The sequence below is a fragment of the Schistocerca cancellata genome, chromosome 3 (assembly GCF_023864275.1).
Source record: "Schistocerca cancellata isolate TAMUIC-IGC-003103 chromosome 3, iqSchCanc2.1, whole genome shotgun sequence".
Lineage (NCBI taxonomy): Eukaryota > Metazoa > Arthropoda > Insecta > Orthoptera > Acrididae > Schistocerca > Schistocerca cancellata.
Window position 1 is genome coordinate 187,925,990 of NC_064628.1, and position 17,449 is coordinate 187,943,438.

At 46.7% G+C, this 17,449-nt stretch overlaps 1 protein-coding gene across 1 annotated transcript in view; it reads right to left on the minus strand.

Annotated features, from left to right (window-relative positions):
* Positions 1–329: 329 nt before the first annotated feature.
* LOC126174809 (uncharacterized) overlaps positions 330–17,449 on the minus strand; it is a 56,985-nt gene continuing 39,865 nt past the window's right edge. The window contains exon 3 of the mRNA XM_049921184.1: positions 330–1,034. Within this exon, the coding sequence (XP_049777141.1) occupies positions 724–1,034 (311 nt within the window). The 3' untranslated portion in view covers positions 330–723. The remainder of the gene's footprint in view (positions 1,035–17,449) is intronic.

The following is a 17,449-nucleotide window of genomic DNA, read 5'->3' on the forward strand; positions in this document are numbered from 1 at the left end:
TCAAGAGTATTAATCTGTCTGATAGTTAAAAAAACAAAGCCATTGAGTAACGTAAGATTATATGACAGTTACCTGGCTATAAACAGTAGAAGTAATAGTTTTATGTTACAAAATAAACATGGTGTAATAGTCCGCAGCTCGTGGTCGTGCGGTAGCGTTCTCGCTTCCCGCGCCCGGGATCCCGGGTTCGATTCCCGGCGGGGTCAGGGATTTTCTCTGCCTCGTGATGACTGGGTGTTGTGTGCTATCATTAGGTTAGTTAGGTTTAAGTAGTTCTAAGTTCTAGGGGACTGATGACCATAGATGTTAAGTCCCATAGTGCTCAGAGCCATGGTGTAATAGTGCAGTTTATTTATGTTTGGCGTTTAGTGCCATAGTAAAACAGACCATTTTATTTCAGATCTATTATACAGTGCTTTCGGTGCGAGATTCACAGTTAGTAAGTACAGTGAATTATAAAACGGTTATATGCGGACAGGTAGCCCCAAAATTTGTTTTCAGTACATACACGAAATGTTAATGAGAGTTCTAAATTTAATTTGCCTAGAGATGTGTAACTTGTGATTCGAGCAGCAACATAGTTTTGTTTTTAGCACGGACTGCAGCAGTAGTAAAATACGACGTCTGCTGTAACAGCAAGTACCACGTGCTGCTGTTTCGAGGGCGCGGGTGGACCACGTGCTGGTAGGCGGCAGCGCCAGCGCCAGCGGCGGCGGCGAGAAGTCAGACGTCGTAGCGCACGGGCTGCAGGGCGCCGTCTCCCGCTGCGGCTCCGGCGCCTGCCCCTGCGCCTGCGCCCACCCCTCCCTGGCTGCAGGCGTCGGGGTGCTGGCGGTGGCCCAGGGCGGTGTCGTTGAGGCCGGCCCGCGCCAGGCCGCGGTGAGCCGCCAGCAGCTCGGCGTCGCGGCCAGTCACGTTGAAGTCGCGCGCCAGGATCACGCCGTAGCACTGCTGGGCGAACTTGTTGCACGAGGCCAGCGACAGCAGGCCGCCGTCAGCGGATACGTCTAGCACCTTGTATCCCACCTGGTATCCTGAGGGGGAAAAAGGAAAGTGTCAGCCGAAACACACACACACACACACACACACACACACACACACACACATATTCAAAATTCGCGCAACAACATAGGAACACTGCAAGAATTACACTACTGGCCATTAAAATTGCTACACCAAGAAAAAATGCAGATGATAAACGGGTATTCATTCGGCAAATACAGTCCTGGAAATTGAAATAAGAACACCGTGAATTCATTGTCCCAGGAAGGGGAAACTTTATTGACACATTCCTGGGGTCAGATACATCACATGATCACACTGACAGAACCACAGGCACATAGACACAGGCAACAGAGCATGCACAATGTCGGCACTAGTACAGTGTATATCCACCTTTCGCAGCAATGCAGGCTGCTATTCTCCCATGGAGACGATCGTAGAGATGCTGGATGTAGTCCTGTGGAACGGCTTGCCATGCCATATCCACCTGGCGCCTCAGTTGGACCAGCGTTCGTGCTGGACGTGCAGACCGCGTGAGACGACGCTTCATCCAGTCCCAAACATGCTCAATGGGGGACAGATCCGGAGATCTTGCTGGCCAGGGTAGTTGACTTACACCTTCTAGAGCACGTTGGGTGGCACGGGATACATGCGGACGTGCATTGTCCTGTTGGAACAGCAAGTTCCCTTGCCGGTCTAGGAATGGTAGAACGATGGCTTCGATGACGGTTTGGATGTACCGTGCACTATTCAGTATCCCCTCGACGATCACCAGTGGTGTACGGCCAGTGTAGGAGATCGCTCCCCACACCATGATGCTGGGTGTTGGCCCTGTGTGCCTCGGTCGTATGCAGTCCTGATTGTGGCGCTCACCTGCACGGCGCCAAACACGCATACGACCATCATTGGCACCAAGGCAGAAGCGACTCTCGTCGCTGAAGACGACACGTCTCCATTCGTCCCTCCATTCACGCCTGTCGCGACACCACTGGAGGCGGGCTGCACGATGTTGGGGCGTGAGCGGAAGATGGCCTAACGGTGTGCGGGACCGTAGCCCAGCTTCATGGAGACGGTTGCGAATGGTCCTCGCCGATACCCCAGGAGCAACAGTGTCCCTAATTTGCTGGGAAGTGGCGGTGCGGTCCCCTACGGCACTGCGTAGGATCCTACGGTCTTGGCGTGCATCCGTGCGTCGCTGCGGTCCGGTCCCAGGTCGACGGGCACGTGCACCTTCCGCCGACCACTGGCGACAACATCGATGTACTGTGGAGACCTCACGCCCCACGTGTTGAGCAATTCGGCGGTACGTCCACCCGGCCTCCCGCATGCCCACTATACGCCCTCGCTCAAAGTCCGTCAACTGCACATACGGTTCACGTCCACGCTGTCGCGCCATGCTACCAGTGTTAAAGACTGCGATGGAGCTCCGTATGCCACGGCAAACTGGCTGACACTGACGGCGGCGGTACACAAATGCTGCGCAGCTAGCGCCATTCGACGGCTAACACCGCGGTTTCTGGTGTGTCCGCTGTGCCGTGCGTGTGATCATTGCTTGTACAGCCCTCTCGCAGTGTCCGGAGCAAGTATGGTGGGTCTGACACACCGGTGTCAATGTGTTCTTTTTTCCATTTCCAGGAGTGTATATTATACTAGAACTGACATGTGATTACATTTTCACGCAATTTTGGTGCATAGATCCTGAGAAATAAGTACCCAGAACAACCACCTCTGGCCGTAATAACGGTCTTGATACGCCTGGGCATTGAGTCAAACAGAGCTTGGATGGCGTGTACAGGTACAGCTGCCCATGCAGCTTCAACACGATACCACAGTTCATCAAGAGTAGTGACTGGCGTATTGTGACGAGCCAGTTGCTCGGCCACCATTGACCAGACGTTTTCAATTCGTGAGAGATCTGGCGAATGTGCTGGCCAGGGCAGCAGTCGAACATTTTCTGTATCCAGAAAGGCCCGTACAGGACCTGCAACATGCGGTCGTGCATTATCCTGCTGAAATGTAGGGTTTCGCAGGGATCGAATGAAGGGTAGAGCCACGGGTCTTAACACACCTGAAATGTAACGTCCACTGTTCAAAGTGCCGTCAATGTGAACAAGAGGTGACCGACACGTGTAACCGATGGCACCCCATACCATCACGTCGGCTGATACGCCAGTATGGCGATGAAGAATACACGCGATGTCGCCAAACACGGATGCGACCATCATGATGCTGTACACAGAACAAAGTCATCCGGAGAAATGACGTTTTGCCATTCGTGCATCCAGGTTCGTCGTTGAGTACACCATCGCAGGGGCTCCTGTCTGTGATGCAGCGTCAAGGGTAACCGCAACCATGGTCTCCGACCTGATAGTCCATGCTGCTGCAAACGTCGTCGAAATGTTCGTGCAGATGGTTGGTGTCTTGCAAACGTCCCCATCTGTTGAGTCAGCGATCGAGACGTGGCAGCATATCTGTTACAGCCATGCGGATAAGATGCCTGTCATCTCGACTGTTAGTGACACGAGGCTGTTGGGATCCAGCACGGCGTTCCGTATTACCCTCTTCAACCCACCGATTCGATATTCTACTAACAGTCATCGGATCTCGACCAACGCGAGCAGCAACGTCGCGATACGATAAACCGCAATCGCGATGGGCTACATTCCAATCTTTATCAAAGTCGGAAACGTGATGGTACGCATTTCTCCTTTTACACGAGGCATCACAACGTTTCACCAGGCAACGGTGGTCAACTGCTGTTTGTGTATGAGAAATCGGTTGGAAACTTTCCTCACGTCAGCACGTTGTAGGTGTCGCCACCGGCGCCAACCACCATATGTGAATGCTCTGAAAAGCTAATCATTTGCATATCACAGCGTTTTCTTCCTGACGGTTTAATTTCGCGTCTGTAGCACGTCATCTTCTTGGTGTAGCAATTTTAAAGGCCAGTAGTGTACGTGCTTGAACATAAACGCAGATGCATCTCACTTCTGCCGATAACATACACTGAAAAGCCAAAGAAACTGGCATAGGTATGCGTGTTCAGATACATAGATATGTAAACAGTGTGAGTAGGCTGTTTAGGTTTTTATATTGGGAACGCCACATAGCGCTCTGTATTAAAATCACTGCCTGTGCTGTGTGCAGTCTGTGGCTGGTTTGCATTGTTGTTGGCTATTGTAGTGTTGGGCAGCTGGATGTTAACAGCGCGTAGCGTTGCGCAGTTGGAGGTGAGCCGCCAGCAGTGGTGGATGTGGGTAGTGAGATGGCGGAGTTTTGGACAGAGACAGTAAATTAGTAAGACAGGATGTCATGAACTGATATATATATATATATATATAAAGATGGAAACGGCATACCAGCTATGCCGAAATGTATACAATAAAAAGTCGATCTCCATCAATGCCAAGCTCAGGCACTACAATGCGGTAATAAAACCAGGAAGTTTGTATGCGATTGAATGCATCCCACTGAACAGAAAACGTCTGTTGGAGAAATTGGAAATAAAAGAGAGAAAAATACTGAGAAAGATCTTAGGACCTAAAAAGGATGGACAAGAATATAAATTGCGATCCAATAAAGAGTTATACGAGAAAATTGAAAAAATGACAACATCCTTTAAAAAGAGAAGACTGAGTTTCTATGGGCATGTCAAAAGAATGGCACCAGAAAGAACGGCAAAGAAAATCCTGGAATACATGGAAAGCAGAAAGACACAAATTAACTGGCTGAAAGAAGTAAAAGAAGACATTGCAGAAATGAACATTATACCAGAGACAGTTTACAACAGAATGGAATATAGGAATGCCATCAACAAAATACAGGGATTCAAAGACCGAACGCAATCAAAGAAGACGGGAACAACCTGGTCGCAAGAACGTAAAGAAGCCCACTCAGAAAAAATGAAGAAGTACTGGGAAGAACGCAAGAAAAAGCACAAGAAATGACTGATGCTTAGCGTAGTCCAAAGTTGACTGTAACGAATAATAATAATATATATATAATGACTTTTGAACAGTATTAAGGTAAATACATTGTTTGTTCTCTATCAAAATCTTTCATTTGCTAACGATGCCTATCAGTAGTTAGTGCCTTCAGTAGTTTGAATGTTTTATTTAGCTGGCAGTAGTGGCGCTCGCTGTATTGCAGTAGTTCGAGTAATCAAGATTTTTGTGAGGTGTTTTGTGAAAGGTATAGGTTAATGTTAGTCAGGGCCATTCTTTTGTAGGGATTATTGAAAGTCAGATTGCGTTGCGCTAAAAATATTGTGTGTCAGTTTAAGCACAATCATGTATACTTGTTCTAAGGGGACGTTTCAACAGGCAGAATACGGCGCTGCCGTCGGCAACGCTAATGTAAGACACCAAGTGTCTGGCGCAGTTTGTACATCGTTTACTTATGCTCCAATGACAGTGTATCAAGATGTGAGTGAGTTTGAACGTGGTGTTATAGTCGGCGCACCAGCGACGGGACACAGCATCTCCGAGGTAGCGATTAAGTGGGGATTTTTTCCGTACGACCATTTCACGTGTGCTGCGAATATCACGAATCTGATAAAATACCAGTTCTCCTACTTCGCTGCGACCGGAAGAAGATCCTGCAAGGAAGGGACCGACGACGACTAAAGAGAATCGTTCTATGTGACAGAAGTACAACCCTTTCGCAAATTACTGCAGATTTCAGTGCTGGGCCATCAACAAACATAGGTATGGGTTTCCACAGCCGAAGGCCCACTCGTGTACCCTTGATTACTACGCGACACAAAGCTTTACGCCTCGACTGGGCCCATCAACATCGACATGGGACTGTTGATGACTGGAAACATGGTGCCTGATCGGCTGAGTCTCGTTTCAAATTGTATCGAGCGAACGGACCCGTACAGGTATGCAGACAACCTTATGAATCCATCGACCGCGCATGTCAGCAGGCGACTGTTCAAACTGGTGGAGGCTCTGTAGTGGTGTGGCGCGTGTGCAGTTTGATTGATGTACGACCCCTGATACGTATAGATACGACTCTGACAGGTGACGCTAAGTAAGCATCGTATCTCATCAGATGCATTCATTCATGTCCAGTGTGCATTCCGACGGACTTGGACAATTCCAGCAACTTAATGCGAAGCCCCACACTTCCGGAATTGCTACAGAACACTCTCCTGAGTTCAAACACTTCCGTTGGTCACCAATCTCCCCATACACGAACATTATTGATTACATCTGGGATGCCTTGCAACGTGATGTTCAGAAGAGATCTCTACCCCCTCGTACTCTTACGGATTTATGGACAGCCTTTTCAGGATTCATCGTGCCAACTCCCTCCAGCACTACCTTAGACACTAGCCGCGTCAATACCACGTCTTGTTGCGGCACTTCTGTAACAGTTTCTTTGGCTCTTCAGTGTATAACATTGCATCCAAACCCCTGTTAAGTCGGCTAGCTCCACATATAAAACAATACCCAGAATGCATCAAAAAGGGAAGGTCATGCAACGAGCAGATCTGCTACCTGAAAACAAATGTGTCTGAGCACTATGGGACTTAAATTCTAAGGTCATCAGTCTCCTAGAACTTAGAACTACTTAAACCTAACTAACCTAAGGGCATCACACACATCCATGCCCGAGCAGGATTCGAACCTGTGACCGTAGCGGTCGCACAGTTCCAGACTGTAGCGCCTAGAACCGCTCGGCCACCCCGGCTGGCACCTGAAAACAATATCAACAACACTAGAGTCCAGGAACACCACAATAACATTCTATGACTCCACAGAACGAGAAACAGGCTTCGAAAAGTTGGAAGAAATGGAGGACAACAAGACCAGAAAGCTGATCCAGGAAACATTAACAAATGCAACATCCAAAGTACAGTTTATGGAAGAGATCTAGGACCCATTCGAAATCAAGACGGGAATCAGGCAGGGAGATGGCCTGTCACTCATTCTACTTAACTCAGTTTTGGAGAAAAAAATCAGGACATGGGACAAAGGAGTCAACGGGGTACAGATACAACGATAAAACCGTCAACATAACATGTCTGGTCTTTGCCGATGATATAGTCATGATAACAAATAACGGAAAAGAAGCTAAAGATGCTCTACAGACTCTACACCAAATCTTAGCCAAAACAGAGCTACAAATCTTATGAGAAATACTGCAGTACATTGACACAAAATCCACAGACAGACAACCACTGATAAGGAAGTATGTAAAGCTAACACAAATAGAAAGTTTCATATTTCTGGGAGAGATTATACAGAAAATAGGACTCAACTCGACATCCAACGGATGACAAAAATCATACAGACTTTATTACAATAACAGAAGGATTTCCATCAACGCCAAATTAATACACTACAACACAGTAGTCTTATCAGAGGCCTCAGAAACAACAGTAATCAAGGGAAGGACGAAAATCAAGGAGCTGGAAAAACAAGAGAGGAAAAAGCAGAAGGATCTACGCGCCGATTCATAAAGAGGGGATAGCAATAAAGATATCTAAAAAGAGCTGTACGAACAGATGCTGACGATTATAGACAACATCAGGAAAATAAGGGCAACGCTCTACGAATACACAAATAGGATGAACGAAAATAGATTGGCCAAGAAAATTTTTAACGTAGTGACAACTAATAATGTGAAAAACAAGTGGGTAAAGGAAATCATGGAAGACCTCAACAAATTAAACATCTCGATATAAGACACGACAGACAGGGAAAAATATAGAGAAAAAATCAAAAATTTCAGCAAACATCCATAGAGAAGGAAAGAGGAATTTCGATTCCCACCGTCCCCAGAGGAGGGAGCGGGCTGGCAGCAGCGTAATATGCAGCTCTGCAGCCTACAGTAGAGTTTAAAAAAAATAAGTAGAGAATAAACAATAAAAACAGAGGATAAAAAGGTGACTGGTGAAATCTGTAACAGGGCGAAAAGTTGCGGGATTTAAAATATAAAACAAAGGGTTGGTGATGCTGATTAAAACACATAGTAATTAGACAGGCTCAATTAAAGAAAACATGGCGACAGTCTGAATTTTGTTCGCAAGAGTTAAAAAAGACACCTAGTGACAGGATGGTGTCGTTCATAACATGTAAAAAAATAGAAAAAAAAGAAAAAAAACGGGACGCACAATACTGACACATCACTTAAACACTGCATTATAAAGGCAACACGAAAGCAGATGGGGGGGGGGGGGGGGGAAGACCTGGACAGAAGAGGAAGGAAAATTGGGGAGGAGGGGAAAAGCAACATGGGGGGGGGGGGGCGGAGCCGATGGAGGGAGACGACACACACAGGGTGGATGTGAGAAGGAGTGGGGAAAGGCAGTGGAGGGGAAAGCCAAAGGACTTAAGGAAGAGAAAGTTGTCAAAGAGAGGGTAGCTAGGGAAAAAGGAACAGGATGGAAGGGGGCAGAGGGAGCCTGGGAAAAGGACAGAGGGAGGGAGGGGGAGGCGAGGATCAGATTTGATATGAGGGATAAATGGCGGAAGAGAGGCCATCATCTGGGAGGGGTAGATGACAGAAGCCACCTTAGGAAAGGAGATTAAGTGTGTAGAGATGGAGGGTAGGGGGGGACAACGGTGAAAGTGCGACAGCGGGCAGGAGTTGGAGAGGAGAGGAGCAACCAGAGATTGGGGGGGGGGGGGGAATCAAGTCAGTGGGAGGTGTAGAGGACTTTGATATGTTCGAGGAAAAGGAGCAGATAGGGGAAATGAATCAGGTCATAGAGGATCTGCATAGGGGATGGGAGGTGGAAGTTGAGGTGTAGTGCATGGAGCTCAAGGATCTGGAGGGACTTATAGAATTTTGGGGGGGGGGTGGATATCCTGGCAGGACCGGCATAACAGAGGATGGTACAGATTAAGGATTTGTTGGGGTTGAGGATGTCTGGCCAGAGAGGAGTTTAAGGAGACAGAGGTGGTTGTGGGCTTTGTATTGGAGAGAATTGAGATGAGGGATCCAGGTGAGGTGACAGTCAATGGTGAGTCCAAGGTAGGTGGGAGTGGGAGAGAGAGGCAGACAGGACAGGCGCAGATGGTAATGCAAAAATCAAGGAGACGGAAGGAGCGAGTGGTACAACTTATGATTGCCTTGATCTTGGAAGGATTGATTTTGAGGAGCCATTTGTTACACCATGTGGCAAAAAGGTCAAGATGATTCTGGAGAAGGCATTGGGACCATTTAAGGGTAGGAAAGGGTGCAAAGAAGGCAGTGTCACCTGCATACAGCAGAAGGTGGACTGGAGGGGAAGGGTTTGGGCATATCTGCTATGTACAGAAGGTAGAGGAGAGGGGAGAGGACAGAGCCCTGGGGCACACCCATAGATGGATAAAAGGTGCAGGAATCAGCGTTATGGATGGTAACATAGGAGGGGCAGTGGTAGAAGAAGGAGGCAATCGGATAAACATAGTTGATATGAAGGTGTAGGTCTGGAGTTTAAACAGGAGACTGGGATGCCATATGCGGTCATAGGACTTTTCGAGATCTAAGGAGGCAAAAATGACAGAACGACGGGAGTTAAGCTGGACGGAGAGGAGATGAGTGATTTAGGAGTTGGTAATAGGCAGAGAGCGTAGGTCTAAAGTCACATTATGTTTTGGGGAGGAGGCTGTGTCGGTGGAGGTGGTGAAGAATGCGCCTGCTAAGGATGGATTCCAAGAGCTTGTTGAACACCAAGGTGAGACATGTAGGGCGATAGGAAGAGGCATCAGATGGAGGCTTGTTAGGTTTGGGGAACATAAGGATACAGGAGGTTTTCCACAGGTCGGGGTAGAAGCCGGTGGCAAGGATTACGTTGCAGAGGGCAGTAAGGACTGCAACGAAGGAGGGAGGGCAGTGTTTAAGATGGCTAATGCGGTCATGTCCAGGGATGGTGTTGCGTTTAGTGTGGAGTGTGAAGTTGATGTCCTGTGGAGTTATGGGAGTCTTGAATTCTGATGGTGGCGTGTGGCCCAAGTACTGAAAGCTAGGAGCAAGGGGAGAAGTGGAGGTATCTGTATGTGCGATGATGTCAGGGAAGAGGGAATAATGAAACTGGGGATCATCTGGAATGGAAAATACATCTAACTGGTGGGAGGCAAAGTGGCAACAATTTCTGAGGATGTCAGGAAAGGGACGGTCATCAAATAGAGAGGGTACTGCATGGTAGGGCGGTTCCCAGAAAGGTAGTGGAAAGCAGACCAGTACTTGGAAGAGTTTATAGGGAGTGTGGATTTGAAAAAAAACACGCACACACAAAGTGAATATATGAGAGGTTTTTGGGAAGAAAAGAGAAAGAGACAGAAAAGAATGTCTTGCAAACTGATTGGGTTTTAGTTCTCTCGTTATCGTTAAGGGGAATTAATGACAATAATAAGTAATAATAAAAATACAGATGCTGACAGAGCCTACAGGTTGCAGCTTTGTGTACAGTCCTGTCACATTAATGTGACAACCGCCTTTGTTCTCCTTAAATGCAATAACGAATCACAGACAGCAGGTGGCAGCACTAGCACTGGAGGGTATGTGCGTGAAAAACAGAGTAATCATTGTCGAACGATTTATCTGACGTCCAAATGGCATCACCATTGGCTTTCGGGCCAAGGGAGAAAGCATTCCAAAACGAGCCGTTAGCATACCGACGTCGTTAGCGTTCAAGTATACCGTGAATGGCAAAATGGCGCTATCCAAAACCGGTAACCGTTCTTCACCGCGGGCCATAGATGACAGGGGTGAACGACAGCTGTGGATATTTGTACCGGCGAATAGATGTACAACTGTAGAGCAGTTGACCGCCCAGATGAACCAAGGGGCTACCAACAGTTTCTGCTCAACGATCGTTCAGGAAACGTTAGTGTGTATGGGACTCCGCAACAGGCGCCTGGTTCATGCACCCACGCTGCCTTCTATTAGTCGGCGACGAAGGCTGGAATCTGCACGCCAGTACCGCAACTGGACGCCCGTGGAGTGGCGACAGGTGGCCCTTTCAGATGAATGTACGGACTTTGCAGAAAATCCTAAGACATTTTGGTCTTATGTCAAAGCGGTAGGTGGATCAAAACAAAATGTCCAGACACTCTGTGACCAAAATGGCACTGAAACACAGTATGACAGACTAAAGGCCGAAATACTAAATGTCTTTTTCCAAAGCTGTTTCACAGAGGAAGACGGCACTGTAGTTTCTTCTCTAGATTGTCGCACAGATGACAAAATGGTAGATATCGAAATAGACGACAGAGAGATAGAGAAACAATTAAAATCCCTCAAAAGAGGAAAGGCCGCTGGACCTGATGGGATACCAGTTCGATTTTACACAGAGTACGCGAAGGAACTTGCCCCCCTTCTTGCAGCGGTGTACCGTAGGTCTCTAGAAGAGCGTAGCGTTCCAGAGGATTGGAAAAGAGCACAGATCATCCCCGTTTTCAAGAAAGGAAGTCGAACAGATGTGCAGAACTACAGACCTATATCTCTAACGTCGATCAGTTGTAGAATTTTGGAACACGTATTATGTTCGAGTAAAATGACTTTTCTGGAGACTAGAAATCTACTCTGTTGGAATCAGCATCGGTTTCGAAAAAGACGGTCGTGTGAAACCCAGCTCGCGATGTTTGTCCACGAGACTCAGAGGGCCATAGACACGGGTTCCCAAGTAGATGCTGTGTTTCTTGACTTCCGCAAGGCGTTCGATACAGTTCCCCACAGTCGTTTAATGAACAAAGTAAGAGCATATGGACTATCAGACCAATTGTGTGATTGGATTGAAGATTTCCTAGATAACAGAACGCAGCATGTCATTCTCAGTGGAGAGAAGTCTTCCGAAGTAAGAGTGATTTTAGGTGTGCCGCAGGGGAGTGTCATAGGACCGTTGTTATTCGCAATATACATAAATGACTTTGTGGATGACATCGCAAGTTCACAAAGGCTTTTTGCAGATGATGCTGTGGTGTATCGAGAGGTTGTAATAATGGAAATTTGTACTGAAATGTAGGAGGATCTGCAGCGAATTGACGCATGGTGCAGAGAATGGCAATTGAATCTCAATGTAATCAAGTGTAATGTGCTGCGAATACATAGAAAGATAGATCCCTTATCATTTAGCTACAAAATAGCAGGTCAGCAACTGGAAGCAGTAAATTCCATAAATTATGTGGGAGTACGCATTAGGAGTGATTTAAAATGGAATGATCATATAAAGTTGATCGTCGGTAAAGCAGAGGCCAGACAGATTCATTGGAAGAATCCTAAGGAAATGCAATCCGAAAACAAAGGAAAGAGGTTACAGTAGGCTTGTTCGCCCGCTGCTTGAATACTGCTGAGCAGTGTGGGTTGCGTACCAGGTAGGGTTGACAGAAGAGATAGAGAAGATCCAACGGAGAGCAGCGCGCTTCGTCACAGGATCATTTAATAATCGTGAAAGCGTTACGGAGATGATAAACTCCAGCGGAAGACTCTGCAGGAGAGACGCTCAGTAGCTCGGTACGGGCTTCTGTTGAAGTTTCGAGAACATACCTTCACCGAGGAGTCAAGCAGTATATTGCTCCCTCCTACGTATATCTCGCGAAGAGACCATGAGGATGAAATCAGAGAGATTAGAGCCCACACAGAAGCATACCGACAATCCTTCTTTCCACGAACAATACGAGACTGGAATAGAAGGGAGAACCGATAAGGTACTCAAGATACCCTCCGCCACACACCGTCAGGTGGCTTGCGGAGTGTGCATGTAGATGTAGACAGAATCACGTTTTATGCTCCATCGGGCAGATGGCCGTTGGCGTGTACGACATGAAACATCTGAAAGCAAACAGCGTTCGGACAAAATATTATTCTGGTTGGTGAGTTTCTATTAGCCAATATCGTACGAAATACCCTTGTGGATGGCTAGTTTCAGCAAACTTTAATGGCCATGACAGTGCAGTACATACAGTGGCAATAAATTATTGTATGTTATGGATTTGAAGATGACGTTAAAATTTTTTCCGAAATTAGTCGTCACATATGCATTTCTTGCTATCTGGCCTAATAAAACTTCTCCACCCAGAAGATTATATGTTTCATAATATGAGCTCGCGCTGCTGCCGACGATGTCAGGTAACTATAGTCTTCGTAAGAGTCCAGGCTAGAGCAGAGAGCGTCATGATCTATGGAATGTCTCCATGGCACTCCTTGGGTGATCTCGTCATCATGGAAGGCACAATGGAACCACAAAAGTATACATCTATCCTTGGGGGCCATGTGCACACCTGCAAGCAGTTGGTTTTTCTTTGGCTCGATGGCATCTACCAACAGTACAACGTGTCAAACAGCTCGCAGTTTACGTGCGTGACTCGAGGAGCTCCACGATGAATTTTTCGTACTCCCACAGCCACGAGGCTGGAAGGATTTCAACCCAGTCGAATATCTGTGGGATCACGTCGATTGTGCTGTCCTCGCCATGGATACTCAACCGAAAAGCGTAACGCAGCTGGCCACAGCACTGGAGTCGGCATGGTGGTCCGTACCTTCCAGAACCTCAGTGACTCTTTCTGCACGACTCGCAGCAATCTGCGCAGCAAACGGTTGTTTCTCAGGCTTTTGACATACCGTCACATTAATGTGTCGGGACAGTCTATTTGTCTACGAAAGGAACCTGTGCCATGTCCTCAATACGTTGCAAGTTCAGTCGTGGTCAGAACAATGTCCTATGTAGCTCTAAGTCCATTATGTCGGAGATAAGTGAATTCGACCATGGTCAAATAGTTGGCGCTCGTATGTCGGATGCTTCTTTAAGGAATGAAGCTGAAGTATTTGGTAATTCAAGAGCCACCGTGTCGAAGATTTGCACCTCACACAGGGAAAGCGGGAAAACGTCGCCCGCTAAGTTACAGCATGAACAAAACTGTGCATTGGCTGATCGTGACAGACGGTCATTGAAGAGAACTATGACCAAAAACAGAACATCACCAGAAAAAGTCGCTGTAGAACCGAATGTCGCACTCGCGAATCCTGTCAGCACCAAAATAACACGAAGTAAACTTCATACTCAGGGAATTGCAGGGCCAACTGGTGGTGGAAAATGTGATGCCGAAGTCTTAAAAACTGAACTATGGAGCAGTGGAAGAAAGTCATTTGGACGGATGAATTATTTCACACTATTTCCAACGTCTGCCGAATTCACGTCCCACGAGTAAACCATGGTTGGGATTCATAATGATTTGGGCATCCAGACACTGGAATTCCATAGGCCCTATAGTTACTCTGCAAGGCTGCATTACTGCCAAGAATAATGTGACCATTTTCGCTGATTAGATCCGTCCCATGGTTCTAAGTCTATTCGCCAATCGTAATGCTATGTTGCAAGACGATATGGCCACTGTCCATACAGTTCGCCTAATCCAGGACCGATTTTTTGGGCACGACGGTGAATTGTCGCATCTCCCGTCTCCACCACAGTCGCCATATCTCATTATTATTGAGCTTTTATAGTCTACTTTGGAGAGAAGGGTACCTGATCGCTACACGCCTCGGTCATCGTTACCTGAACTTGCCACTAATTTGCACGGAGAATGATGTAAGATTCCCTTGAAAACCATATAAGATCTATATTTATCCATTCTGAGACGACTACGAGATGGTTTGGATGACAACGGGCTTGCTAAACCGTATCAGGCATGGTAAAGTGTTTTTTGGAGTTTCCGTATTTTTGTCCAATCCCCGTCCATTTATTCAGTCAAGCTACATTGTTACCAAAGAAACATGATTTGACATCTATAACTCTTCTTCTTACATACTAACCCTGTCATTTTTCGTATCTGCTGTTTCCAACATCTTAAATAATCTGTTACGTATGTCTTTTTCTTTCCATTGTCCCTTTAACAATTTCTAAATTGCTTACCCTGTGTCCAACTATTTTTTCAATTTTATGACAGGTCTGATGCGAGATGCCAGTATTCCCTTTGTGCCCATTGCTTCACAAAGAGCAGCAGAGCCAACGTCCTCCATTGTTCCTTGTATACAGGATATCTACCGTTTCATTTCGTAAACGACTAAAGACATCAAGACAAAGTTTTCGGCAAATGATAGTACTCAGACGGGCACGTAATTTTGTGGCATGTGTAAGCGGTAAGGAAACCGAAACTTACACTTTGTGATCAAAAGTATCAGCACACCCTCCCAAAACATACGGTCTTCATATTAGGTGCATTGAGCTACAACCTACTACCAGGTACACCGTATCAGCAACCTCAGTAGTCATTACACATTGTGAGAGAGCAGAATGGGGCGCTCCGCGGAATTAACGGACTTCAAACGTGGTCACGTGATTGGGTGTCACTTGTGTCATACGGCTGTACGCGAGATTTCCACACTCCTAAACGTCCCAAGATCCACTATTTCCGATGTAATAGTGAAGTGGAAACGTGAAGGGACACGTACAGCACAAAAGTGTACATGCCGACCTCGTCTGTTCATTGAAAGAGACTGCCGACAGTGGAAGAGGGTTGTAATGTGTAATAGCCAGACATCTATCCAGACCATCACAAAGGAATTCCGAACTGCATCAGGATCCAATGCAATTACTACGACAGCTAGGCGGGAGGCGAGAAAACTGATTTCATGGTCGAGCGTCTCCTCATAAGCCACATATCACGCTGGTAAATGCGAAACGACGCCTCGCTTGGTGTAAGGAGCGTAAACATTGGACGATTGAACAGTGAAAAAACGTTGTGTGGAGTGACGAATCACGGTATACAATGTGGCGATCCGATGGCAGAGTGTGGGTATGGCGAATGCCCGGTGAACATCATCTGCCAGCGTATGTGGTGCAAACAGTAAAATTCGGAGGCGATGGTTTTACGGTGTGGTCGTGTTTTTCATGGAGGGGGTTTGCACCCCTTGTTGTTTTGCATGGCACTATCACAGCACAGGCCTACATTGATGTTTTAAGTACCTTCTTGCTTCCCACTGTTGAAGAGCAGTTCGGGGATGGCGATTGCATATTTCAACACGATCGAGCACGGCCTGTGGCGGAGTGATTACACGACAATAACATCCCTGTAATGGACTAGCCTACACAGAGTCCTGACCTGAATTCTATAGAACACCTTTGGGATGTTTTGGAACGGCGACTTCGTGCCAGGTCTCACCGACCGACATCAGATACGTCACCTCAGTGCGGCACTCCGAGAAAAATGGGCTGCCATTCCCCAAGAAACAGATTGGAAGTATGCCTGCGAGAGTGGAAGCTGTCATCAAGGCTAAGGATGGGCCGACACCATACTGAATTCCAGCAGTACCGATGGAGGACGCCATGAATTCGTAAGTCTTTTTAACCAGGTGTCCGGATACTTTTGATCACACAATGTACGTCTACTCATAGCTGCTGCACACACTGTTACGTAATACATTGGCAAGTCGATCGAATGTTTTATGACCTCTCTCTTAGATCATACGTACCTCATTCACGTTGGCGCTTGTTCTTTTTCTGCTAAGAACTGGCAAGGATCCAAGCATATTCTGTCACTAAGATGATGTGGGTAGCTCTGTTAACGGCTGATTTGATCACAAAGTCGACGTAGTGCATCATGAGGACAAATACTAGTGCATGAGTTACGGCAAGAAGGAGGTCGCTTAAGCTCCACTGCAGTACTACGACTTGTGAGCGACAGTTTGCTGATTGCTCTGTGTAACGTCTGAGGGACTGGATTTCGTATTATGTCTAAAGTATCGAGGCGGATGTGTTGGCCATTAACAGGACGGCTACTCTGTTGAAGGTGGCTGTTTGCTTCCTGTTTGGGCAGCGGCGAGTCGCAGGTTGAAGTCTGAGTCACTGAGTATGCTGCCTTGTCTGGCGGGCAAGGGACTGATGGCGGTTTTAATTTCATCCAGGAACGACGCGCAAACTACTGTGAGCATCTTTAACACCATCGGATGCTGTATGGAATATTTTGGAAAATTCACGTGTCGTCCCATATAGTGCCACCATCCTGCTTATCGAGACACGTTGCGCTGTAAAATTGTGCGGTCCCGATATGTGTGTGCACGCTGGCTGTACTCTGTTTTTATAATAAGCAAATGTGTTATTAATTGTTACATTTTTATTAAGTTCTGTCTCACATTTGGCGGAGGGTTGCCTTGTCAGTATACATGCAATACGCTGGCAAGCGTACATGGATGGGTCGTTTACAAAACTGCGTGAGGTTGGTTGACTGGCAGAAGTATTGGCCACGTTTATTATTACTTGGCTTTGGAGTTGTTCTGTGCTACTTCGGTGTTAACTGGTATTTATACTCCTATTTTGTTTCTTGTGGCCTCTCAGGCTGGTGGCCGTTTGACGATTGTCTGGAGACTAAATATTTGACCTGATTTGTGTATTTAAAATTCATGTTTAATTCTATGTACTTGTCGAAGTAGAATTTGTAAGTTCAAAGACTTTTGGTGTATTTCAGGCAGTCTGTTATTGTTCATGGCTCTTGAGGAAGGAAGGAAGGAAGATTGG